The sequence below is a fragment of the Rhinatrema bivittatum genome, chromosome 3 (assembly GCF_901001135.1).
Source record: "Rhinatrema bivittatum chromosome 3, aRhiBiv1.1, whole genome shotgun sequence".
Lineage (NCBI taxonomy): Eukaryota > Metazoa > Chordata > Amphibia > Gymnophiona > Rhinatrematidae > Rhinatrema > Rhinatrema bivittatum.
In genome coordinates, this window is record NC_042617.1 from 34,931,099 (window position 1) to 34,958,003 (window position 26,905).

General features: G+C 44.5%; 1 protein-coding gene across 1 annotated transcript in view; it reads left to right on the forward strand.

Moving 5' to 3' along the window:
- Window positions 1-26,905, forward strand: part of NVL (nuclear VCP like) — a 239,096-nt gene that overhangs the window by 17,577 nt on the left and 194,614 nt on the right. Inside the window, 4 exon segments of the mRNA XM_029593097.1 lie at window positions 7,459-7,516; window positions 10,105-10,389; window positions 13,389-13,515; window positions 16,129-16,205. Of these exon segments, the coding sequence (XP_029448957.1) occupies window positions 7,459-7,516; window positions 10,105-10,389; window positions 13,389-13,515; window positions 16,129-16,205 (547 nt within the window).

The window sequence follows — 26,905 nt, forward strand, 5'->3', positions numbered from 1 at the left end:
CAGTTCCAGGAAGCGGTCCAAATCTAAGGAGGGCGCTGGGTCCTCCAAGCTGAAGCATCCCTTGAGGTCGGTGGTGCTCCATAAGGACACAGATTCTTCCTCGGAGGTTTCCGATCCAGATGATCAGAACCTGCCATCCAAGCCTCCGCGGGGGGTTGAAGATGATGTGAAACAGCAACCAGATTCTGTGCGCGGGTCTCATGTTGTTAAGGGTGACGACCCAAAAGTGGTCCACCTTTTTAGAAAGGAGGAGCTTGGTCGTCTTATCCCTGCATTTTGTGGGAGTTAGGCATCGAGGTTGCACAAGAAGAGTCCTGGATGGGGACTATTGATCTGGTGTTAGGCCTGCGTGGTCCAACTACTTCCTTTCCCTTTCATTTTTCGGTATTTACTTGCTATTCAGGGAATGGGAGACCCCTGATTTAGGGTTGAAGATCAGTAAGGCAATGGATAAGCTATATCCTCTGCCAGAGAAATCTTTGGACCTTCTTCGAGTTCCTAAGGTGGATGCAGCGGTGTCAGCTGTCACCAAAAAGACCACTGGGGCCGGTTACTGGGGCGACGGCCCTCAAGGATCTACAGGATCGAAAGCTGGAGCTTCAACTGAAAAAAATATTTGAGGTCTCAGCGCTTGGGAGTCCGAGCAGCTATGTGTAGCAATTTTTCTTTGAGAGCTAGCCTTTGCTGGGTACAACAGCTCTCCTGGCAGGGCATCTTGAAGCTGCAGTCGGTTATAGTGCTGATGCCCTTTATGACCTGTTGCGGACATCTGCCAGGTCCATGGTGACAGCTTCACTTTTTTGAAGGAGTTAATAAACATGTGGATAAAGGTGAACCAGTAGATATAGTATACTTGGATTTTCAGAAGGCGTTTGATAAAATTCCTCATGAGAGGCTTCTAGGAAAAGTAAAAAGTCATGAGATAGGTGGTGATGTCCTTTCATGGATTGCAAACTGGCTAAAAGACAGGAAACAGAGAGTAGGATTAAATGGACAATTTTGTCAGTGGAAGGGAGTGGACAGTGGAGTGCCTCAGGGATTTGTATTTGGACCCTTACTTTTCAATATATTTATAAATGATCTGGAAAGAAATACGACGAGTGAGATAATCAAATTTGCAGATGACACAAAATTGTTCAGAGTAGTTAAAACTCAAGCAGATTGTGATAAATTGCAGGAAGACCTTGTGAGACTGGAAAATTGGGCATCCAAATGGCAGATGAAATTTAATGTGGATAAGTGCAAGGTGATGCATATAGGGAAAAATAACCCATGCTATAATTACACAATTTCTTGTTTTCCCTGTCCTTCCTACTGCCTCTATGTTCTACCCTCTCCCAGTTACATCCCCCTTGTTGAAATGTATTTTCCAATCTTTCAGATGTTATGTGAACCGGTATGATGTCCCCACTAATACCGGTATATAAAAGTTTCTAAATAAAAATAAAATGTTGGGTTCCATATTAGGTGCTACAACCCAAGAAAGAGATCTAGGCGTCATAGTGGATAACACATTGAAATCGTCAGTTCAGTGTGCTGCGGCAGTCAAAAAAGCAAACAGAATGTTGGGAATTATTAGAAAGGGAATGGTGAATAAAACGGAAAATGTCATAATGCCTCTGTATCGCTCCATGGTGAGACCGCACCTTGAATACTGTGTACAATTCTGGTCGCCGCATCTCAAAAAAGATATAATTGCGATGGAGAAGGTACAGAGAAGGGCTACCAAAATGATAAGGGGAATGGAACAACTCCCCTATGAGGAAAGACTAAAGAGGTTAGGACGTTTCAGCTTGGAGAAGAGACGACTGAGGGGGGATATGATAGAGATGTTTAAAATCATGAGAGGTCTAGAACGGGTAGATGTGAATTGGTTATTTGCTCTTTCGGATAGCAGAAAGACTAGGGGGCACTCCATGAAGTTAGCATGGGGCACATTTAAAACTAATCGGAGAAAGTTCTTTTTTACTCAACGCACAATTAAACTCTGGAATTTGTTGCCAGAGGATGTGGTTAGTGCAGTTAGTATAGCTGTGTTTAAAAAGGATTGGATAAGTTCTTGGAGGAGAAGTCCATTACCTGCTATTAAGTTCGCTTAGAGAATAGCCACTGCCATTAGCAATGGTAACATGGAATAGACTTAGTTTTTGGGTACTTGCCAGGTTCTTATGGCCTGGATTGGCCACTGTTGGAAACAGGATGCTGGGCTTGATGGACCCTTGGTCTGACCTAGTATTGCATTTTCTTATGTTCTCATGGTTTCGGCTGTCTCTGCATGTAGGCTCCTGTGGTTAAGAAACTGGTCTGCGGATGTTTCTTCCAAGGCTCAGCTAGGCTGTCTGCCTTTCAAGGACAAGTTACTTTTTGGAAAGGACCTGGGGGACATGATTCAGTCCCTGGGAGAGATTAAGGTTCATTGACTGCCTGAAGATAGACCTAAGTAGAGGGGCTCTTTTTCTTCTAGGTCTCGCTTCTGTGGGAATCGAAGATCTCGGATGCTCCGGTCATCCAGTTCCTCTTTTAGACAAAATTCAAACACAGCAGTCATGGTCTCAGTCCTTTTGTGGGCGGCACTTCGGCAGGCCCGGGAGCCCCCAGTCTGTACCGGGAGTTAAGTCTCCACAATGAAATGAGGCAGGTCCAGTCCTCGGCTCCGGTCATAAGGGGAAGACTGTCTCTATTTTACGAGGAATGGACCAAAATTGACGTCTGACCAGTGGGTCCTCTCCAAAAGACACTGCTACGCTTTAGATTTTGCATGTCGTCTTCGGCATCGGTTTCTGATCTCCCCATGTGCTTACGAGGAAAAACGTCGGGCGGCACGATATACATTTCAGCGCCTTCTCGAGCTCGGCGCCATTATGCCAGTTCCTCCTGCGCTACTCCATTTACTTTGTGGTACCCAAAAAAGAGGGTACTTTCCGGCACATTCTCGATTTAAAATGAGTCAACAGATGTCTTCAGGTTCCCCACTTCCGCATGGAGACTTTGAGGTCCGTCATTGCCTCGGTGCGAAAGGGCGAGTTTCTAACATTGCTAGATCTGACGGACGCATATTTGCACATCGGAGTCCGGGCCGCCCACCAGAAGTACCTAAGGTTTTCCATCCTAGGTCATCATTATCAGTTTCCAGCCCTGCCTTTCGGTCTTGCCACCATGCTCAGGACCTTCACCAAGATAATGGTTGTGGTGGCAGCACAACTACAGAAGGAAGGAGTTTTGGTGGATCCATATCTGGACAACTGGCTGATTTGAGTGAAATCGGAGTCGCTTTGTCATTCGGCGGTCCACAGAGTGCTTCAGCTATTACTGCACTCAGTTGGGTGGTGAACCTTGCCAAGAGTCGTGTGGTACCCTCCCAATCCTTGGAATTCCTGGGAGCTCTGTTCCACACACAACAGGGGAGGGTGTTCCTTACCACAGACCGCATTGTCAAGCTGCAGAGACAGATTCAAGACTTATTGTCCAAGCATCCTCAGAGTATGGGATTACTTGCGGGTCCTAGGATCGATGACTTCCACTCTGGAGTGAGTGCCATGGGCCTTTGCTCACATGCGTCCTTTACAATCAGCATTGCTTTCCTGGTGGAATCCAGTCTCTGAACTGGTCCAGTCTCGATTGGTGGCTCCTCTCAGACAACTTGAGCCGCAGAGTTCCATTGGTGGTGCCCGAGTGGACAGTGGTTATCACTGATGCCAGTCTCTCTGGCTGGGGAGCGGTTTCTCTGGAGAAGTCTGTGCAGGGGCAATGGTCCCAGGAGGAATCTCAGTGGTCGACAAATCGTCTGGAGACCAGAGCGGTGCGTTTGGCATTGCAAGCTTTCCTTCCACTCCTCCAGGGGAAGTCGGTCAGGATTCTGTCCATCAATGCGTCCACGGTGGCCTATATCAATCGCCAAGGAGGGACCAAGAGCCAAGCAGTGGCTATAGAAGCTCAACAGTTGATATCCTGGGCGGAACAGCATCTAGTCAGCATTGCAGCTTCTCACATAGCCGGTGTCGACAACGTTCACGCAGATTTTCTGAGTCGTCACCGTCTCGATCCTGGAGAGTGGGAGTTGGCCGAGGAGGACTTTCAGCTCATATGCGACTCGTGGGGCATACCCAGCATAGATCTGATGGCAACATTCAGGAATGCTAAGGCCCTGCGCTTCTTCGGTTGTCGCAGGGAGACAGGAGCAGAAGGAGTAGATGCCCTGGTTCTTCCCTGGCCGACAAACGTCCTGCTGTATGTGTTTCCGCTTTGGCCTCTGATCGGCAAAGTGCTCTGATTGGTAATCCTCATAGCTCCAGAATGGCCGTGACGTCCATGGTTTGTGGATCTGGTCAATCTAACGGTGGCAGGGCCTCTGCGGTTTCGGGATCTCCCGAATCTTCTACATCAAGGGCCCGTCAAGAGACGGATCGCTTTTGTCTAGCGGCATGGCTTTTGAGAGGCAGCGTCTGAAGAGCAAAGGTTATTCTGATGCGGTAGTGGCTACTCTTTTGAGATCACGTAAAACATCCACCTCCCTGGCTTATGTCTGGGTGTGGAAAGTCTTTGAATCTTGGTGCGTGGAATGTGACATTGTTCCTACCCGGGCATCGGTGTCTGATATTTTGTGTTTCCTACAAGCCAAGCTATCCAAAGGTTTATCGTGTAGCTCCTGAGAGTGCAGGTAGCAGCTCTTGGATGTTTACACGGAACAATACAGGAGGTAGCGTTAGTGGCGCATCCGGATGTGCCTCGTTTCCTTCGGGGAGCAAAGCACTTGCGTCCCCCGGTCAGACACCCTTGTCCTTCCTGGAGCCTAAACTTGGTTTTCACAGCTCTGTGTGCTGTGCCCTTTGAGCCTCTGAAAAGGGCGATGTTGAAAGATCTCACGTTAAAGGTGATTTTTCTGGTGGCTATCGCATCTGCTCATAGGGTGTCAAAGCTTCAGGCGCTATCCTGCAGAGAACCCTTCTTAAGAATTTCTGATTCTGGAGTCACCTTACGGACGATTCCTTCCTTTCTTCCAAAAGTTGTATCCTCTTTTCATTTGAATCAATCAGTGGAGCTCCCGTCTTTTCCAGAGGTGGACCAGTTGGATCCCCTTTCTAGGGACTTAAGGAAGCTGGATATTCGCAGGGCCTTACTGCATTATCTGGAGGTTACGAACAGTTTTCGTCTGTCTGGCCATCTTTTTGTGTTGTGGAGTGGTCCAAAAAGAGGTAATATGGCATCTAAAGCTACGATAGCTCACTGGCTGAAAGAGGCTATAGGTTCAGCATATCTGCTGCATGGTAGACCTCTGCCGGTTGAACTTCGTGCCCATTCTACCCGTTCGCAGGCAGCGTCGAGCGGAGTGCCAAGAAGTTGCAGGAGATTTGCAGGGCAGCTACATTGAAGTCTTTACACACTTTGCAAGGTATTACAGACTGGATGTTCAGGCCCCGGGTTCTGGGGGATTTGGAGAAGGTGTGCTCTGAGCGGGCCTCTCTAGGTCCCACCCCAAGTAAGAAAGCTCTGGTACATCCCAGGAGTCTGGACTGATCCAGGTATGTACAGGGAAAGGAAAATTGGTTCTTACCTGATAATTTTTGTTCTGTAGAACCACAGATTAGTCCAGAGTCCCGCCCGTTTTATGCACAGGGGTAACAGAGTCTGCTCGTTCAGCCTTGCTTTATTTGAGATCTGCAGATCAGTTTTGTTCACAGTGTTCAACGGGTTCTGTTTCCATTTGGGATTAGTGAGTCAGGTCACGACACGTGTTATTTGTATATAGTTCATTTGGTTTTGAGCCATACTGCTTTGATACTGAGTAATACTGACAGACTGTAGGTGGCACCTCAGGATATAGGGCAGAGTCAGTCAAAACTTCTCTGTCTTAACGACTACTACGTCTATTGGCTATAGCTGCTAGATTAGTTGTAGCGCGATGGTGGAAAAGGTCAGAAGCTCCCCCTATTCAAGTAATGGTTACTAAATTGCTAGCTATTCCTACCATGGAAAAAATAACGGCATTTCGCCGGGATAGGATGGTGAAATTTGGGAAAACTTGGGACTCTTTTGATGGCTGGTATCAGCTTTATGCGGCCGCCAATGTGAGGGGGGGGGGGGGGAATCAATTTGAGTTCAATATGCTTTGAAATACTGATCCATCATTATGTTTTATGAGACCAAATCTTGGTTATCTCCTTTTTGCTTTTATGCATACACTGTGACCATGCGAAGGGTTTTTGGAATATTGCTTTCTGCACTGGTTTTGTCATATTTTGGTGTATTTCCTGTCAGCAGATGACGCCATGTGTTTATGTGTATGTTTATATATGTTTGTATTGATATGTAGTGCAGAGGGGGAGTGGGGGGGAGTCTTGGGGAATTTCTTGAAAACCTGTGGACTAGGTGTTACAGCTGTAAGAAATCTTTGTTGATGTGTTGCATTTATAATGTCCAAATAAACAGTTTAATTACAAAAAAAAAACCAAAACTTCTCTGTCTCCATCTGCTGGAGTGGAGGCAAAACCCAGGAGTCTGGCCTGATCCGTGGTACTACAGGAATGAAAATTATCAAGTAAGAACCAATTTTCCTTTCCAGTGCCTCTCCCTCCGGTGCCTGTAAGCTTCACAGTAGAGGTGCTGTTCTACCATTAACATACTGCTCTCTTCATCAGCTGTGAGTGTTATAGTGAAATTCATTGCATACCGGTCCTATAAGCTAGTAAATCAGCAATGCCCAGCCATGGAAGATAATTATAGCATTGTTAGTATACATGATTGTGTAGATCAGTCAGTACCCTGGAGTCCCATGGGTGAAACAAGCAAATCCAGAATAGTCCTAAAATCGTGAGACTTGGTTTTGCTTGTCTTAAAACCTGCAGAGGGTGATTGTGAACATTTGTGTAAAGTACCAGAGAGCAGTTTTATCCTGTAAAGGTCTGCAGTCAGCTTCATCCGAAGCTTTAGCCAAGTTGGCGTTAATGGCTGGAAGCTTCTGCTCTGTCTTGTTCCGTGCTTTCTCCTAATGAGAAAGGAGCCGCTGTGTTTTGTAGGAGTCTTTCCTGCTGCCTGTGTTCTGATAATGAGAGCACTTTGATTTGGCACCGAGGGTGTTCGTGGAAGAGGAATCCTCTGGGCTAATGGGGCAGAGGTTGGCAGCCCCTCGGGTTTCTCAGATACGAGATTGCCCCCCCGAGTAAAGTGTAAATGCCCACTCTGTGCTTGCAGAGAGCTCTTTACTTATTGCACTATTGAAAGGACATTTTTCTCGAGTTTAGGAAAATACCGTGGAGGTGACTGGGCATGCACACGTTCCCTTCTGCCTCTTCACTGCCAAAGCAGGAATACTTTTTGTGCTAAGACAGAAAATGGGAGAAAACTTTTAGTACAAGTAGAACGAACAAGACTGATTGGGTGGGTTCTGTAAATGTTCTGGAAAGGGATTTCCTTTTTCACGTGTTCTCTCTCTTTTTTTTTTTTTTTTTTTCTTCCTCGAAGGGATCTAGACAGCCATTCTGAAGACTCCTCCGACAGTGAAAGTTATCAAGAGTATCCTGTAAGTTACTCTTCACTTTGTAAGGAGTAATAGATGATCTAAACTGGTCATGTTTGTTCCTGGATAGTACTTTCCCCTTGCATGATAGCTAAAAGCCCTTTGGCTGGTATGTGTTGTTTTTCCCTCTGTGGCGGGTGTCTGCTTTGTGACCACTGTTGGAGCCTCCTGTGTAAGGATCCTTCAGGGACAGCTGGCATGAAATGGTTTTTTTTCCTGCTAATGCTCAGCTGCTGTCGGGGACAATGGAAAGTAGTCCTGTACTTTACGCACCCTGTCCTAGTCATTCTGGGATTTGGAGTCCTGCACTTTTTGTATCCACAAAATTGGTAGCAATTCCAGATTGAGAAGCACTAGGACTGGCTCTTCCTGTTCCCGATGGCCTGGGGAGGGGGCAGAGAGGGGGGACAGAACGCTTCTGTTGCTTTGCCCCTTTGGATGTAGTATTCAGTTGGTTAATCACGGCCCTTCTGTATATCTTCAAGATTAGATAATCCCAGTCAGTATCCAGCCGCTAGTTCAGCTATATACAGGAGAAAGAAGAAAAGTGAACCAGCAAATCAGAACCTGGGAACTTTACTTGAATGCATAGGTAAAGATGTGAACAAGTGGGGAAAATCATGATTGGTTTGATAGGATAGCAACATCAAAATGTATATCCTGCCCACAACTCTGTTAATTATTCCAAACTCTACCAATACATATACCTAATAAGGTGCTTAAGATATGGCAAAAACACATTTTTGATTTTATTTGGAGACGTAGGCCTCCTTGGGTGGCGCGAGCGGTGGTGTACCAAACTGAACCGAGGGGGAGCTCGCTGTACCAGATTTAAAATGGTATTATGTGGCCTCACAGTTGAGAACTATAGTGGATTGGCATAGAGTGGGTGAGACCAAACCATGGACTGCATTAGAGCAAAACTTTATGGGACCTGTGCCCTCAGGAGCATTGATATGGATACATTGAGAGTTTGGTCACATTGGAAATCATGTTTGGTGGGGAAAAGAGTATTTTTATCATTCTGCCTTATTAATAGTATGGATTTCCCTCCAGGGATAGCTTCTGGAAGGTCTTCTAATTGGAGGGAAAATATGATTTCTCCAATGCAGATCATTTTTTCTGTATGAGGGAAAATGTTTTGTGGATTAGAAAGGAGTACTCTGCAGTCTACGAGAGGGTAAATCCTTTTTTGAAGGGATGTGTGACAGGGCAGGGAGGATTAAGGGAGTGGTTTCTAAGATTTATTCTTTTTTAGATCAAGACCTCCATGAAAACCCAAAGCATATCAAAGATTGGGACTATGATTTCTGATTCTGAGTGGGATTAGTCCTTTCTGACTAATAGTAGGAGCTCTCTTTCAATGATGATCATGGAAAATGGGTATAAAGTACTTCTGCGGTGGTATCTCACCCCAGATAGGCTACATAAAATGTTTCCATGGCTTAATGGCTGGAGGGAATTTTATTTATTTTATTTTAGAAATTTTTATATACCGCGGCACGTTAAGAACATCACCTCGGTTTACAATAAACAATAATTCAGCAACAGGCTTTACATTCTAAAGAATATAGAACAAAACATGTATCCAAAAAATTCCATGTATGATAGAAATCATATAATGTGGGGAGCAGGGCTTTTTCTAGCATATATGGTGGGAGTGTGCATCCTGTCCAGTTTTGGAGGGAAATCTTTCATTTGATTACGACTGTTTTGGGAAAGGGGCTAGATTATTCACCTAAAGGATCCTTGTTGGGCATTTTTGATGTCCCAGCTTTACAGCAGTTAACACAGAGTTTCTTCTTGGCAGCTCGTTGAGATAGCTCTTCATTGGACACAGAAAGAGTCTCCTCCAATAGAGGCGGTTATTCGAAGATTGGGAAGAGTCTATTATCTGAATAAGTTGACTGCTTTGAGGGGAAAGACTTTGATTAAAGTTGAGAAGACATGGTTTCCTTTTGTTACCTGGAAAATAATATGATCTAAAAGATCTACCCAAGTTGCACTACACTGGAACCTATGATGGTTCTCTGCACGTTTGCACTCTCTCTCTCTTTCTCTTGTGAGGGTTACGTTCTCGGTGCTAGGGAGGGGTGGGGGTGGGGGGATTTACTTATATATAAATTGTCAATCTGTTTGTTGCTTTGCTGATCTGTGCTGTCATGTTATTTGCGCTGTTTGGTGATTATAAACATAATACAACTTTAAATGAAAAAAAAAAACCAACTCCGAAACCTTGCAACTTAGGTTTTTTTTGGGGGTTTTTTCTCGTGCATTGAGAACCTCTCTACCATTCGTCAAAGGTCCCAGAGCTGGACTTGCATCCTGCTGCGCCAGCAGTTTCATTGCCCCAGCAGCTGGGGCTAGGAGAAGGGAAAGGGAAAGGTGTCAGTCGCTTTTCTAGCCCTTAAAGCCTCATCTCCATGTTCCCTGTAGGTACCCGGATCAGTGCAGACAGTGAGTTGAGCCTCCTGTCCAGCAGATGGACACCGAGTTCAGCTGTCCAGCTGTTAACTGGTACTGGAGGAACTATAGAGCTGCTCAGGATTAATATGCAATACTGAAATGTATAATTTTTGAAATTCTTTCAGCCAACAAATCACATGAATAATTCATTGATGTCCTTGTATCGGAAAGGAAATCCTGATTCTGTTACATCCGCACCTTCTAAGAGTGACCCTGGGGGTGCCAGCACCCCTGCATCCTCGGCAGCTGACAGAGGAGCACGAAACGTTCCAGCAGGGAGCCAGAAAGTCACCAGGATTGCAGAAGGGGGCTGGTTTATCGATAAAACGCCAAACACGACTGGCCCGGAGAGCATTCTGATCGATCTCAGTGAGGATGAAAAGGAAGGAACCAGGAAACCAGCTGCAGGGGTACTGGAGCAGTAATCCTCAGATTGGAGGGGGGGGGGGGGCAATGGGGATGGATCATGGGCTTGGAGGGGGTGGGAGGAATGGTGCAGAAGGTGTTTGCTTTGATGTAATGTTAATTTCAGTACTTTGTGGTGCAATTGTGAAAAAGCTAAAATTTCCAATTTTTTGTACGGAAGGGAGGGGAGTTATAAACATTAGAGAAGAAAAGGGGTGGAGTGCAGCCTGAAAAATGTTAGAAAACCCGCTGTAGAGCAAGTGAGGGCTCAGCGGTAGGATGGTGAAGCAGGGAAGTATATTACTGCAGAAATGTCGGCCGGCATTTGTTTTTTATGCTGTTCTTTTGCCTTTATTCCAAAACAGAGATTCCCACCAAGTGTATAACTAATACTTAACCAAATCGCCACTTGGTTCTAATATTTATCTAAGGTATTTGCTGAAGCCTTACTCAAAATCCAGCTCTGGAACTGGATTCTACACCGGAAAAATTTTTTTTAGAAGGACGGGGATGATTTCATATATTTATTATCCGGCAACGGCACCTCGGTGCCTTGTCGTTTTAATCATCAACACACCCTCCAACCTCCATATTTTTATTTCAAATGTATTGTTTTAAAAAACTTTTTTAGAGATGGGCATCAGTAAATTTCCTCCTTTATTCTTTTTTTATTTTTTGTTTATCTTATGTCCGTGTTTTCTTCGTGTAAAAACACTACTATTAATACTCTAAACCGTCAGAAATGGAATAATTTGTACTTAGCTTTAAAATGTCTCGAATAATCCCGACTTGCGCAAGTTTTGACATCCAATGTTTTCCTCAGGGCTTATCCATATGCATTTTTCTTTTATCAAAAACCAAAAAGGTATTCACTTGTCTATTAATTTCCCCGATGCTTAAACAAGCCTCCGTCTAACCCTCTTCCTGACGGCGTTGTAACCTGTTCAGCTTCCGGTTTGTTTTTAAACAACATCCTGGATACCATCTAATCCTATCACCAAATCTTAAACCAGAGAGAACCAATCCAATTGCTCGTTAAGTCCTGCCGGTTGTTCTGAACCAAGTTTAAAGATCCATGCTTGCTCGCGGTAATTTAATAGTGAATGATTGCCCTGTTTCTCCTCTATACTGTCAATCACAGTCCATCATAATTGATCATAAGTGTGACTCTTCTCCATACAATGCTGTACGATGGGAGCTGATGTTGTAACATTGTTTATACGGGACCGATGTTCCGCCATCCGAATTTTGATGGCCCTCTTCGTACGTCCAACATATACCTTCGGACATGGACAGATAATGACATATATATTACTAATTTAGTCATACAATCTGTTAACGATTTTCTATATACTTTATATCCCATTACTGGATTAATCCAATTGTCCCCCTCAATTGTGGTGTTGCATACTGAGCACTTCCCACATTTACTGTGAAATCTCAAATGACTAGTTTCTCTGTTTTTATTCTTCTGTTGAGCATGAACCACTTGGTCTCTGATGTTCCTCCCTCTCCTAGTTGTAATAAGGGGTTCTTCCTGAAACGTGTTATGAAGTGCCACTATATGCCAATGTTTCCTGATGGACATCCTAATGGCTGCTATAGACTTGCTTTGAGGCAAAATACACACCAATTGTTTCTCTTCTTTGGAAGGTTTATATTGAAGCAAAGCTTCTCTATCACTATACCTGGCTCTTTTGTAGGCTTTCCGCACAACATTTTTTGGATATCCTCTCTCAATAAACCTCTTGCTGAGGATATCAGCTTGAATTTTAAATTCTGCTAATGTTGCACAAATTCGACGTATACGGAAAAACTGGGAAACTGGCAGTCCCCGTTTAAAACCCACCGGATGATAACTTTCATAGCGGAGTAAATTATTTCAATCCGTAGATTTTCTGTTAACGGTAGTGTGAATAGTAATCTCCTTAATTTCAATAAGCACATCCAAATATGCTATACTTTTTGTGCTGCTAGCATAAGTGAATTTTAAATTTCCATCCATTGTGTTAATCCATATGATGAACATACCCAGTTGTTCCTCTGTGTCTCGCCATACAAAAAAGACATCATCAATGAACCTATACCAATGGTTAATGTAACTCCACCACTCGGATGGATATACGAATTTAGCCTCAAAGTTTGCCACGTATAAACTGGTTCAGAACAACCGGCAGGACTTAACGAGCAATTGGATTGGTTCTCTCTGGTTTAAGATTTGGTGATAGGATTAGATGGTATCCAGGATGTTGTTTAAAAACAAACCGGAAGTTGAACAGGTTACAACGCTGTCAGGAAGAGCGTTAGACGGAGGCTTGTTTAAGCACTGGGGAAATTAATAGACAAGTGAATACCTTTTTGGTTTTTGATAAAAGAAAAATGCATATGGATAAACCCTGAGGAAGACATTGGATGTCGAAACTTGCGCAAGTCGGGATTATTCGAGACATTTTAAAGCTAAGTACAAATTATTCCATTTCTGACTATTTGGAGTATTAATAGTAGTGTTTTTACACGAAGAAAACACGGACATAAGATAAACAAAAAATACAAAAAATAAAGGAGGAAATTTACTGATGCCTATCTCTAAAAAAGTTTTTTAAAACAATATGTTTGAAAAAAAAATATGGAGGTTGGAGGGTGTGTTGATGATTAAAACGACAAGGCACCGAGGTGCGGTTGCCGGATAATAAATATGAAACCATCCCCGTCCTTCTAAAAAAAATTTTTTCCGGTGTAGAATCCGGTTCCAGAGCTGGATTTTGAGTAAGGCTTCAGCAAATACCTTAGATAAATATTAGAACCAAGTGGCGATTTGGTTAAGTTCTTTTGCCTTTGGCATGAAGAACTTTTTTGAGAAACAGTGCTATAGGCGTAGGGATCTCGCGGGCTCCAAGCAGGCCAAGGGTGTTCAGGTGATTAGTTCCAAAATGGCTTCCTGTGGACTCTAAGCTTTTTTTTTGTTTGTTTGTTCTGGCTGATGTTTTACTTTTTTGTTCTTTAGAACGTCGTAGACTACTCTAATTTGGCAAGCGAAAGAAAAACCAAGTCCAGACTCCGGAAAGGGAAGAGGAGAAAGGAGCCTGCGGACGTGGATGGGGAGATTGAATCATCGCTCCTGAACAAGAGAGGTGAGGGAGGGCTGCCTGTCCCTTTTTTTTTCCAGCTGAAACACCACGATCTCTGCCCATTATGCCAGTGGGAAACATTTTGGGCAGGGAAACCTTTCGGAAGTTCTGTATCTTATCAGGAGACGCTATACAGTTTCCAATTATTATCCTGAATGGCGTTTTGTCAACACAATTTTTGAAACCTTATCCACCTAGTGGTACCTGCAAAATGGATGGAGATTTTGAGTGATGTCATGGATCATTTTTAATTCTTTTTATTAAGTTTTTATTACATCTGAACCAAAAAAAAAAAGTGTACATACAGATGCATATGGTCCCTCTAAACAAGGGATATCCACATAAACGAATAAACAACATCAAATTACCATGTGTACAACTGATTCTCAATTAGCACATTACAATACTTCCTCTTTTGTAAACTGTTAACTCCCACCCCTCTTCTCAGACACGCAGGAGTTGCAACTCTGAAATAAAATGAAAGAAAGGAGGAAGAAAGCCAGGCATGTGCAGCTAAGGATGCGTCTAACCGTAAATGACACCAGGGTAGCAGCCATATACATTAGGGTGCAAAAAAGTAAAATATTGCAGGGTCTCAATTATTGGGGGAGCCGTGGACCCCTTGGGACCTTTAGCATCCTCTAGGATATATGTTTAAGATAGGGGGACCTTAACGCTTCAAAAGAGGAAGCGCGCTTATTTTTAACAGCAGTTGGAGAGGATAAACGATAAAGACGGAGAATGGTGGTGATCGCTCATCTTTCCAGTGAGCAGCCATTATCAGTCTTGCTGCAATAAAGACCTGTATGCTAAGCTTCTGCTGGTGCTTAGTAAAACCTGGGAGTGGGAGATTTAATTAATGCCGAAGCTGCAGTTAGTGGGCAAGGAGATTCCAAGAGATCTCCCAACCAATCAAACACTCGTTTAGTAAAATAATTACTTTCTGGACATTGCCACCGTATGTGTAGGAAAGAGCCTAATTCTCCACATTGCCTCCAACAGGTATGCGGTAAGCGGGGGTAAAGTTTATTCAGTCTCTCTGGGGTTAAATACCAGCGGTAGAGCATTTTATAGCACTGCTCTTGGAGGCGGGAGGAAACAGAGCAAGTACCAGCAAGCAAATGTAATCTCGTCCATACCTTCGGCCCTAGAGCATGGCCCAAGCCCCTTTCCCATCCAAGGATATGAGACGGGATGGTCCGATCAGGTGTAGTTTAAAAGGAAATTGTACATTTTGAGATACAGCCCTTCATAGAGTCACTGTGCCCTTCACGCAAACTGTGGATGCGTTGCAGCGAAGAGACAACGCTGTGGACTTGCAAAAAGGCCGGATCATTTTTAATTCTGTCTTTGGCTGTGCGCATCCTGTCATACTTTGGTGACTATAAGGGTGGAGATATGCAAGCACCATACAGAGACTCCAGGCTACGTGTGTGGGGTTAGTGTAATCGGCAAGAGAAGTTCGGGGAGGGATCTGGTGTGCCACTTCAGAAGAAAATGGTCTTCATGTATGGGTATGTGATCGGCATATTAGCGCACACAGGCAACACAAGCAAATTACGACGAATGGGTTTGTGTTGGCTTTTCTGCCTTTCTGTGTCTGATAAAAACTTTGTGAATCAGGCCCACAGAGATGCCATACAGAAGGCCCTCTGTTCACCTTTCTTTCATACCTCCGGGAAACCCCTTTCAGCTTCAGGCCTGTAAAGTCCTAGCCTTCCCTCTCGACCATCTTCATGTGTCTTCCTTTCAGAACATGCATAAGATGTACCCTCTGGTGAAGAATCTGTGAAAAGCTGCCATGCTGAAGTGAGCGAGAACGTCTGTCACTATTAGGAACTCAAATCTTTCCTCCCCATTAAAGTCTGACACCCAAACCTAGAAGCTAGTTTTAGGCGGTTTGCTTAATTGCCGTGATGTTTTCTGTCACAACACGACCTGAACGCAGCCTCCTTCAAGCAGTGTATCCTACAGAGTGCCAGGGGTTTAAAATGACTCTGTTTCAGATTATTTGTGGTTGGGGGGGGGGGGGGGAGAGTTTAGGTCCAATGCGTGCTGTAGTTTTGAGGGAGTTTCCAAGGTTAAAAAAAAAAGTGCTTCTAACGCTGCGGGCACGGGAGCCTGAACTTTTACTGGCACAAAGGCTTCTTATAGCAAGGCCAAGGGGAGACTGCAAAACATTTTGTAAACCTTGCAGCGGTCTGTTTAGGTCCATTTCTTGTAGAGCCCCCTCAGGAATTCTCACTTTGTAAGTGGCATCAAGTTAGTCCCTGCAATGGACCAGATGGCCTCGGGGCCTAATCCAGTATGTGGACTGTGATTAGACTTTCTAGTGGAAAATGTACACGAATCGGCCAGTGCCAGAGAGTGTGGGAAAGGCAGAGATACATTTTGTATTTATCTGGTGCAAACTCCATGGCGTGTTTTTTTTTTTTTCTGCACGGGGAATGAATTGCTTTTCCCTTAGCTGTTGGGGTAAGACGTTCCATCTCCAGCCCGTTGTCTGCTGAGGGAAGAGAGCCACCCTTCAGAACTCCAAGCCACTATTGTTTTAATAGTTTGTGTGGATCTGGGGTGCCGTGTTGACCTCTTTTTTTGTCTTGCCTTTGCTTGCAGTTAAGAGTCAGTCTGCCGAGCTGCAGCACTCCTCTGTGCGGTTTGCCGATGTTGGAGGCAATGACGACACGCTGAAGGTAAGTGTCTTCTCCTGCTTTCTCTTTGCTTAAGATGTTAGTGGTTCTGGCGTAGGGTGCCCTGGTTGGAGTTACTGGAGAGCGATCCGTGTCTTACTCCTCCCTCTCCCCCCCTCCCCATCCTGCACCCCGAGCATTACCTCGCCTGCAGCGGGGAGCCCTTCCCATTTTACACACTCGAGTAAAGAAAAGGTCTTGTAGGTTTTTAAAGATAGGGAGATGGGAGAAATTTTAAGAAGTGCTAAATAGTTGCCCAGCGGGAAGTGAAGAATAAACGGCTTTGACAATGAATCTTACTAAGTTACAGCGTGTTTCAGGACAATTACATTTTATAGGAGTCATTTTAATTGACTTCCCAGAATTGTAGGAGAGGCACACAGCTAGCCCTTCTGCCTGGTGGGCTCGCTGGAGAACGTGAGATGCAGATGATGTGGGGCACTTGGCTGATGATGACAGAGCTTCCAAATTAAACTCTGGGAAAGCTATTCAGGCTTCAGGGGTTGGAGATGGCGGTATAAAATAAAACCTGATGGGGCTTCCGAATTAAATCTTGGAGTTGCTCTTTAGGCCTAAGGGGTTGGAGGTGAGGCCTGAGTTGGTGGGGTATCTTCTGTGGTTACTATAGAGGAATGGTAATTTGAAATATTAAAACAAATAAAGTAACATTTGTACACTTTTTATTGCCTGTATGATTTTATCTGTTAGTTAAATGTACATTGCTTTGGAAATTTTTATTATAAAAATTGGAAAGTGATCAAAACATTTATTTATAAAATTTATTAATCATATCCTGAATCAAATGGATACGAGACTTGCGACCTGAATGTTACTGATGCTGATTGCTGTACTGTGTACATCAATGATATGTTTGTTTGCTTTATTGTGAGAATTTAGGCTGCTTTCTTTGTACTGTTGAATTTATCCTTGCCTCCCTTTTGGAAAGATGTCCACAGTGTTTAGTGCAATTAAATCTTCTTCCTGTTCTTACCCATATAAGTCCAGACAAGTGGGTTTATGCATCCCTACCAGCAGATGGAGGCAGAGAACAAACCTTTGAGGCACTGCTACATATCAGATGGTACAGGTGCAACCCTGCAGTCTAATAAAAAAAAAAAAAAAAAAAAAAAATTGGATCGGAGAAGTTTGTTTGGGCTCCCCAAGGTGCTAGGTACCTTTTGTGGATCATCCTTCGGGTTGAGCTGGGCATCCGGGTGGTTGGAAACCTCTGGCTGTGTACTGTTAGCTCGCTGTTTCCGGAGGCCTTAATAGCCAGGGGACTGGCTCCCTCTCACCCTCTGAGGCCTCTTCCTGCAAGACAGGGTCTTCAGATCAGGGAAGTAACCCTTTTGTTATTTTTCAATTGTTAAGAAGAAAAAGGGAATCTTGATCGGGAGACTATGTTTGGCGGCTCGGCGACCATGGCGTTTCGGCAGCTGGTGCTGCCGGGGTTGGCAGGAAGGAGAAACAGAGGAGCTCACTGTTTTTCCCCGGAGGCAAAATTGTTGGCTTGCCCTTTCTCCCCGGGATCAAAGGGAGCTTGTATTTGGGCATTGCTTGAGCCGGCATGGTGCAGCGTGTCTGCTGCGAGTATGGCCTCAGGATTTTCCGTGCGCTGCTTGGTCAGGGCGGTGGCGCAGAGCTGCATGTTCAGCCGCAGGTGCGGCCTGACTTTTGCTTCCCACGTGCTGTTCGGGTCGGGCGCACTCAAGTCGTGTTTAGTTCCCACTTCAGGGATGGCACCAAAATCGCAAATGGCGGCGGACAGGACCTGCGGGCTCTGGTTGGCAAGACTTGATTCTTGCTTCCCCTGTACAGTCTGCGGAGGTGGAAATCTCAGTGGGATCAGCAGAGGTCAAGAGGGCTCTCAGGTCATCGGGAGCCGCAGCTGCATGCCCGCTGCCCGCAGTCATGAGCCCAGGGTCTGGGAGGACTCGGGATGTTGAGGTCTGTTCTGCGTGGGTGGGTGAAGCGCACGAAAGGCATGACACGGGCCACTTCAAATTTCCTGTCAGGCCTGCGGGGAAAGGCGTTTGTGCCTTATCACAGCCATGCTCTGCGCCGGGTCCGGAAGGGCTCATTGAGGCACGATATTTGTGCAGCGTGCGTGTGGGGGGTGCGCAGGAGTATGTTGCTGACCGCGGATCGCAGCAAACACATTGTCTGGCTTGCAGGGTAAGGCGTTCATGCCTTAATGCAGCCTACTCTGCCCTGGGTCCGAGAGGGCTGAGTGAGGCAATGTGATGCCTGAGCAGCGTGCAGGTGTGGAGCATGTGAAAGCGTAACGCAAACTGCGGACCGCGGAAAACATCCTGTTGGGCCTGTGTGAAAAGCGTTTGTGGCTTAATGCAGCTGCACTCTTCCTCGATGGCATCTCCAGAAGTGAAAGTGACATTCATGGCTGCGGAGTCAGTGGCGGCCAGGTTATCTCCATGTGGTAGGAGACCAAATAGTTTAGGGGAGACCAGAGATTCCCCCGTCGCTACTGTTCCTGCTGTTCCAGAGTATTTCTGAAGCCCGGGTTAGGGTGGAGGGAGTCTGTGGAGGACATGGTAGCTGGAGGTCACCAGTGAGTCTGAATCCTTCTCCGTGGACTTTGCCCTGTTCCTGCATTTAGCGGGTTTTTTTTGCTAGGCAAGGTGCAGGAGGAACAACGGCCAATGGTACTCAAGGCTAGTATATGTTGGAAGTGCCCACAAGAACATTGGGCTGTCTTTTTTTTTTTTTTTTCTCCATCTAGGCCTCTGGGAGGTCTTTTAGGCACTGTTGAAGGGACTTTCTTGGATTCTGATGCTCCTCAGGAGGTGCTTGGAGTACCTTGGGGGGTGGGGTCCAGGGTCCATCTGAGGAATGGTGATTCAGATGTGGACGGACCTTGGTCGGGTCCAGAGGAGACCCTGGTGGTGGAAAGGGATGACCCTAGAGGGGTTCGCTCATTCTGGACAGAGGAGGTCCCTCAGGTTCTGAATGAATGGAGGATTAAGTTCACGTCAGGAGGAGTTGGACAATGAAGGGGGACCTGGTCCTGGATGGGCTGTGGGATTCCCCGAAGATGTTTTTCCTATGGCTATAGTGGTGAGGAAGCTGGTGCTCCGGGAATGTGATATTCTGGAATGCAATGGCGAAGTTCTATCCTTTTGACAGAGGAGAGCTTGGAGCCCCTGAGGCTGCTGAAAGTGGGCAAGAATACTTCTGTTTCCTGGATGCTTCAAACCAGAAGTTGGAGATGTTCAAGGTTGTGGCCTTCAGTCTTCCAGCGGATATTTGTATTAGCTAGATGCAACCAGCCTGATTATCCTGGGTGCAGGCGAAGGACGCTGTTTCTTTGGCTGATTCTAGGCATGCATCCCACTTGGAAAGCAGGATGGCCTATGTGGCAGATACGCTGCATGGTTTTGTAGGCCTTCACCAGGAATATGAATTCTGCGGTGACACCTTGGAAGGGCTCAAGAAACAGCTCTGTAGATGCTGGAGGATAGAAAGCCTAGCAAGAGAAGTTTTCCACCTAGCTCTCGTGTCAGAGATGCAAGGAGGTGCCGTCCCAACAGGAATACTGCTTTTTCCTCTCAATGCTCGGGAAGGCAGCAATCCTTTTGGAGGGCACGTAGGCCTGGCTACAATAATTCCAGTCAAGGGGCTTGAGGGAATGAGGCGTCACAGTGAGGCCAGTCTGGTCCCCTTCTTTGTGGGTATCGTTGGAGGGCAATTAACCTTCTTTTTACGAGGAATGGACCAGGATAATGACAGATCAAGAGGTTATGGCGGTGATAAGAGATGGCTACACTTCGTAGTGTGTCTCTGCATATCTCACTGACAGAATCGTATCTCCATTCTCCCATTTAGAAGGACCATAAGAAGTTTCTTTGGCACAATGTGCTGGACAGCATTTCCAGTTCCAGGCTCTTCCTTTCAGCTTGGCCATGGCTTCACGAACCTGCATGAATGTGATATGGTGTTGGCAGCCTTACGGCAACAGGGATCTTACTGTATGTGTTCCCTCCCTGGCCACTTGTCGATAGAGTTCTGCGGCGCATAGAGTCACATCCAAGGATGGTGCTGCTAGTGGCGGCAGAGTGGCCGCGGTGACTGTGGTTCGCAGATCTGGTACATCTCGCAGTAGAAGGACTCCTCTGATTAGTCCACTGCCAGGCTTGCTTTGGCAGAGTCCCATATTTTCGGGCTTGGCTTTTGAGAGGCAGCAGTTGCGCCTGAAAAGCTGTTTTGGAACCGGTTATATCCACACTCCTCCAGGCTTGGAGATTCTCTATCTTTGGCGTATGTCAGGGTCTGGAAGGATTTTTTGAGTCGTGGCTACCACGGCGATTGGATCCCCTGCCTGTGGATAGTCCTCATATCTTAGCCTTTTTGCAGCAGGGGTTGTCTAAGGGTCTGGCCTATAGCTCTCTCCATGTTCAGGTGTCCGCCTTGGATTCCCTTAAGGCAAGTTGCGGGGGAGGTTTTTTAGTCTTCCATCCTTATGTGGTTCGATTTCTGAAGGGGGTTAAGCTTTTGCACCCTCCAGTTCGGAAGGTATGCCCAGTTTGGAACCTCAATTTAGTTTTGCAAGGGATCTGTGGTGCTCCTTTTGAGCCTTTAAGTAGAGTGTCTTTGAATGACTTGGCTTTGCAGACAGTGTTTTGGGGGGCCATATGTTCGGCCAGATGAATTTCGGAATTACAGGCACTGTCTGGCAAAGATTTGTTTTTGTGTATCTATGGTGACAGATTATCATTGCAAGCAGTACCCTATTTCTTGACTAAGGTAGTGTTGTCTTTTCATGTTTATCAGATGGTAGATTTTCCGGTCTTCCGGAGTGGTCTAAGGATTCCCCTCAGAATAGCAAGCTGCATCTTTGGATTCTGTTGTGGTATCTGAAGGTTACTAATAGTTTTTGGTGCTGAGATCACCTTTGTGTTGCTCATTGACACAAAAAAGGGGATAAGGCCTCTAATATCTCGATTGCTCGGTGATTGAAGGAGGCCCTTTGCTCCGCTTATATTTGTAAGGGTAGAACAGTTCCTGTGGGACTGAAAGCATATTCTATGAGAGCGAGAACGGCCTTCTGGGCAGAGTGTCAGTTGTTGTCTATCTGCTCAGGAGATTTGTAGGGCTTCGGTGTGGTCCTCACGTTATACCTTCACCAGGCTTTACTGTTTGGACATGCAGGCACAGGATGAGGTGTCCTTTGGTGAGAGTGCTCTTCCTGTGGGTCTTTCGAGGTCCCGCCCAGTTTTTAGGGGTGCTTGGGTACATCCCACTTGTCTGGACTGATATGGGTATGAACAGGAAAGGAAAATTGATTCTTACCTGCTACTTTTCGTTCCTGTAATACCACAGATCAATCCAGAGACCCACTCCGTCGATTCCTAAAGACTTATTTTCCTGATAGCTGGTGTACCATGTTTTCAAGGAATTTTTGCAGTTTGAGCATATGTTGAGGTCAGACTGTTTTTGTTTTATGGATGTATAAGAAGGCTTCAGTTTCGGGGTTTCCCACCCCGAGTTGCCTGTTCGCCCTAGAGTAGGGTTTTAGGTTCTGATCTTTGGCTTGGGTACAGGTCAATACTGAGGGTCTGCAGGTGGCACTCTTGGATATATAGCAGTTCCACAAAGTTTTGTTCTCTGCCTCCATCTGCTGGTAGGAGTGCATAAACCCACTTGTCTGGACCGATCAGTGGTATTCCAGGAACTAATATTAGCAGTAAATGATGACATAGACTTAATTGGCATCTCAGAGACATGGTGGAAAGAGGATAACCAAAGGGACAGTGCTATACCGGGGTACAAATTATATCGCAATGACAGAGAGGAGCAGTCGGGAGGAGGTGTGGCGCTTTATGTCCGGGATGGCATAGAGTCCAACAGGATAAACATCCTGCATGAGACTAAATACAAAATTGAATCTTTATGGGTAGAAATCCCTTGTGTATCAGGGAAGACTACAGTGATAGGGGTATACTACCGTCCACCTGGTCAAGATGGTGAGATGGACAGTGAAATGCTAAGAGAAATTAGGGAAGCTAACCAAATTGGTAGTGCAGTAATAATGGGAGACTTCAATTACCCCAATATAGACTGGGTAAATGTATCATCGGGTCACGCTAGAGAGATAACGTTCCTGGATGGAATAAATGATAGCTTTATGGAGCAATTGGTTCAGGAATCGACGAGAGAGGGAGCAATTTTAGATCTAATTCTCAGTGGAGCACAGGACTTGGTGAGAGAGGTAACGGTGGTGGGGCCACTTGGCAATAGTGATCATAATATGATCAAATTTGATTTAATGACTGGAAAAGGAACAGTGTGCAAATCCAAGGCTCTCGTGCTAAACTTTCAAAAGGGAAACTTTGATAAAATGAGAAAAATTGTTAGAAAAAAACTGAAAGGAGCAGCTACAAAAGTAAAAAATGTCCAAGAGGCGTGGTCATTGTTAAAAAATACCATTCTAGAAGCACAGTCCAGATGTATTCCACACATTAAGAAAGGTGAAAAGAAGGCAAAACGATTACCGGCATGGTTAAAAGGGGAGGTGAAAGAAGCTATTTTAGCCAAAAGATCTTCATTCAAAAATTGGAAGAAGGATCCAACAGAAGAAAATAGGATAAAGCATAAACATTGGCAAGTTAAATGTAAGACATTGATAAGACAGGCTAAGAGAGAATTTGAAAAGAAGTTGGCTGTAGAGGCAAAAACTCACAGTAAAAACTTTTTTAAATATATCCGAAGCAGAAAGCCTGTGAGGGAGTCAGTTGGACCGTTAGATGATCGAGGGGTTAAAGGGGCACTTAGAGAAGATAAGGCCATCGCGGAAAGATTAAATGATTTCTTTGCTTCGGTGTTTACTGAAGAGGATGTTGGGGAGGTACCCGTAATGGAGAAGGTTTTCATGGGTAATGATTCAGATGGACTGAATCAAATCACGGTGAACCTAGAAGATGTGGTAGGCCTGATTGACAAACTGAAGAGTAGTAAATCACCTGGACCGGATGGTATACACCCCAGAGTTCTGAAGGAACTAAAAAATGAAATTTCAGACCTATTAGTAAAAATTTGTAACTTATCATTAAAATCATCCATTGTACCTGAAGACTGGAGGATAGCAAATGTAACCCCAATATTTAAAAAGGGCTCCAGGGGCGATCCGGGAAACTACAGACCGGTTAGCCTGACTTCAGTGCCAGGAAAAATAGTGGAAAGTGTTCTAAACATCAAAATCACAGAACATATAGAAAGACATGGTTTAATGGAACAAAGTCAGCATGGCTTTACCCAGGGCAAGTCTTGCCTCACAAATCTGCTTCACTTTTTTGAAGGAGTTAATAAACATGTGGATAAAGGTGAACCGGTAGATATAGTATACTTGGATTTTCAGAAGGCGTTTGACAAAGTTCCTCATGAGAGGCTTCTAGGAAAAGTAAAAAGTCATGGGATAGGTGGCGATGTCCTTTCGTGGATTGCAAACTGGCTAAAAGACAGGAAACAGAGAGTAGGATTAAATGGGCAATTTTCTCAGTGGAAGGGAGTGGACAGTGGAGTGCCTCAGGGATCTGTATTGGGACCCTTACTGTTCAATATATTTATAAATGATCTGGAAAGAAATACGACGAGTGAGATAATCAAATTTGCAGATGACACAAAATTGTTCAGAGTAGTTAAATCACAAGCAGATTGTGATAAATTGCAGGAAGACCTTGTGAGACTGGAAAATTGGGCATCCAAATGGCAGATGAAATTTAATGTGGATAAGTGCAAGGTGATGCATATAGGGAAAAATAACCCATGCTATAATTACACGATGTTGGGTTCCATATTAGGTGCTACAACCCAAGAAAGAGATCTAGGTGTCATAGTGGATAACACACTGAAATCGTCGGTTCAGTGTGCTGCGGCAGTCAAAAAAGCAAACAGAATGTTGGGAATTATTAGAAAAGGAATGATGAATAAAACGGAAAATGTCATAATGCCTCTGTATCGCTCCATGGTGAGACCGCACCTTGAATACTGTGTACAATTCTGGTCGCCGCATCTCAAAAAAGATATAATTGCGATGGAGAAGGTACAGAGAAGGGCTACCAAAATGATAAGGGGAATGGAACAACTCCCCTATGAGGAAAGACTAAAGAGGTTAGGACTTTTCAGCTTGGAGAAGAGACGACTGAGGGGGGATATGATAGAGGTGTTTAAAATCATGAGAGGTCTAGAACGGGTAGATGTGAATCGGTTATTTACTCTTTCGGATAGTAGAAGGACTAGGGGACACTCCATGAAGTTAGTATGGGGCACATTTAAAACTAATCGGAGAAAGTTCTTTTTTACTCAACGCACAATTAAACTCTGGAATTTGTTGCCAGAGAATGTGGTTCGTGCAGTTAGTATAGCTGTGTTTAAAAAAGGATTGGATAAGTTCTTGGAGGAGAAGTCCATTACCTGCTATTAAGTTCACTTAGAGAATAGCCACTGCCATTAGCAATGGTTACATGGAATAGACTTAGTTTTTGGGTACTTGCCAGGTTCTTATGGCCTGGATTGGCCACTGTTGGAAACAGGATGCTGGGCTTGATGGACCCTTGGTCTGACCCAGTATGGCATTTTCTTATGTTCTTAGGTAAGAACTCATTTTCCTTTTTATCCTAGAGAAACATGTTTCTAAGCACGGACTGAATATGTACTGAGAGATCGAGAGAGCTCTTCTCGACTCTTTAAATACCTGTGGTGATGGGTTAAATCTTTGTGCCAGATGATCCTGAAAGCCAATCTGCATGAATGGGATTTATCAGCATGAGTCTTAATGCGGGGGGGGGGGGGGGGGGTTACATTATGAATAGATCCACAGCAGCAGTTCATTTCAGAATAAGTCACAGCGCTGTATTGGATTGTGCCTGGCTGAATGTTCATTATTAATTGTACACGTTCGTGGGTCCCCCCACCACTGCACACTCATTCAGTTTGTATTGGCTTTCAAACAGAAATATAGGCTGCAGTAAACCTTGGAGGACCTTGTCAATCCCAAGCTCCAGGCAGTATTTGTGTACACACAGCAAACTGGCCCTGGTTCTGGCCCTGCAACAATTCGGAGCTGTACTTCAAGTGACATTGGTCAGCGCTCTTGTTTAACAAGCCCAAGCCAAGTCAGATTCCACCACAAACTCCCTGAATAGTCACCCATAGATATCAGAGGGGAGAAATATTACGTAACCTGAGGGCAGCCTCAAGGCTTTTTAGGAGCCTGGGACATTTTTGTTTTCACTTTTTTTCCTTCCTTCCTTCCTTCCTATTTGCTTTTTCTTTTCTTTTTTAACTATTTTTTTCTTTCTTTATATTTTTTCTTTTTTTTTGCCCTCCCTCTTCTCCCTCCTTCCAAGCAGTAATCTGGCCTCCCTCCCTCCAGCAGCACCCGGTGGGATTCACGTGGGTCCCCATGGCCATTCTAACAGCCTGTGTCCCACCAGTGCCTTCTCACCTGCCCAGGACTTCGGCATTTCTTGGCCCAAGCCCAGAATTTTAGGTGTTCAAAAACATTGAACATATTCTACAATATCAAACAGTGCAATTAATAACTCATAAATAATAATACTAAAACTCTATCATTCAACAAGAAAATCTGAAAGCACTTGGGCTCCTTATGTAAGTTAGAAAAAGGCTCACCCTTGAATGGATAGTTACTGTTCTCTTACGATGTTTACTTATCTTTATTTGCTGCATTTTAATTATTTTTCATGTTTCAGTATCATATTAGTGGTGCATAATTAATTAATTAATTTTATATACCGACATTCGATCTGAGATATCACATCGGTTTACATTCAGGTACTGTAGGTATTTCCCTATCCCCAGAGGGTTACAATCTAAGTTTGTACCTGAGGCAATGGAGGGTAAAGTTAATTATGTTGACTTTCATAATTATTTCAGCCATACAGGCCTTAATGGTTGCTTTTACACTTTATAAAGGTCTGCTTGTCTTGTAGACCCACCATACACCCAGTCCCTTCAAAAATATAATACAAGTACAATATGTAAGAGAATAGTACATATCCATTCAAGAGTGAGGCTTTTTCTAACTTATATAAGGAGCCCAAACACTTTCAAATTTTCTTGTTGAATTCCAGTAATTCCAGTAATTCCAGTAATCTTGCTCAAATTATAAACTCTTTCCAGCCGATTTAGTACATCAGACATTAACGACGCCTCTGATTGCAAATGAAAAGCTCTTGCACACCTACCTGTCAAAATAATCTGATGTGCCAACAACCGGGATTTAGGGCTCTCAGCCAGTGTCGGAATACTCAAAAGATCAGATTTGGGGGACATTTGCAATTCCAATCCAGTAATTTTATTAATAAAAAGGAAAAGCATTTTTCAATAATTAGCAGTAATAGGACACGCCCACCAAATATGAAAATAACTCTAATGCCTCTCATCCTCGCCAGCATTTGTCTGAGGGTATGCTTTATGAATTCGGTCTGAACAAAACTTTATAGCTGTTTTCCAAAATAGACACCGAAATAGAACTCTCTTGTGCATAAAAGAAGCCAAATCCTACTCCTTCTCAGAAAGCTTAGATCAAGTCCTTTTCCCAAGCTAATATATAAGCTAGTGGGAGGGTTTTTATTAAGTAAACTATACATTTTTTAAATAGCACCCTTTCATTTATCAGCATTATCTCATATGTTTTCATTAGGAAATTTGTTTTAACCTCCGAAACT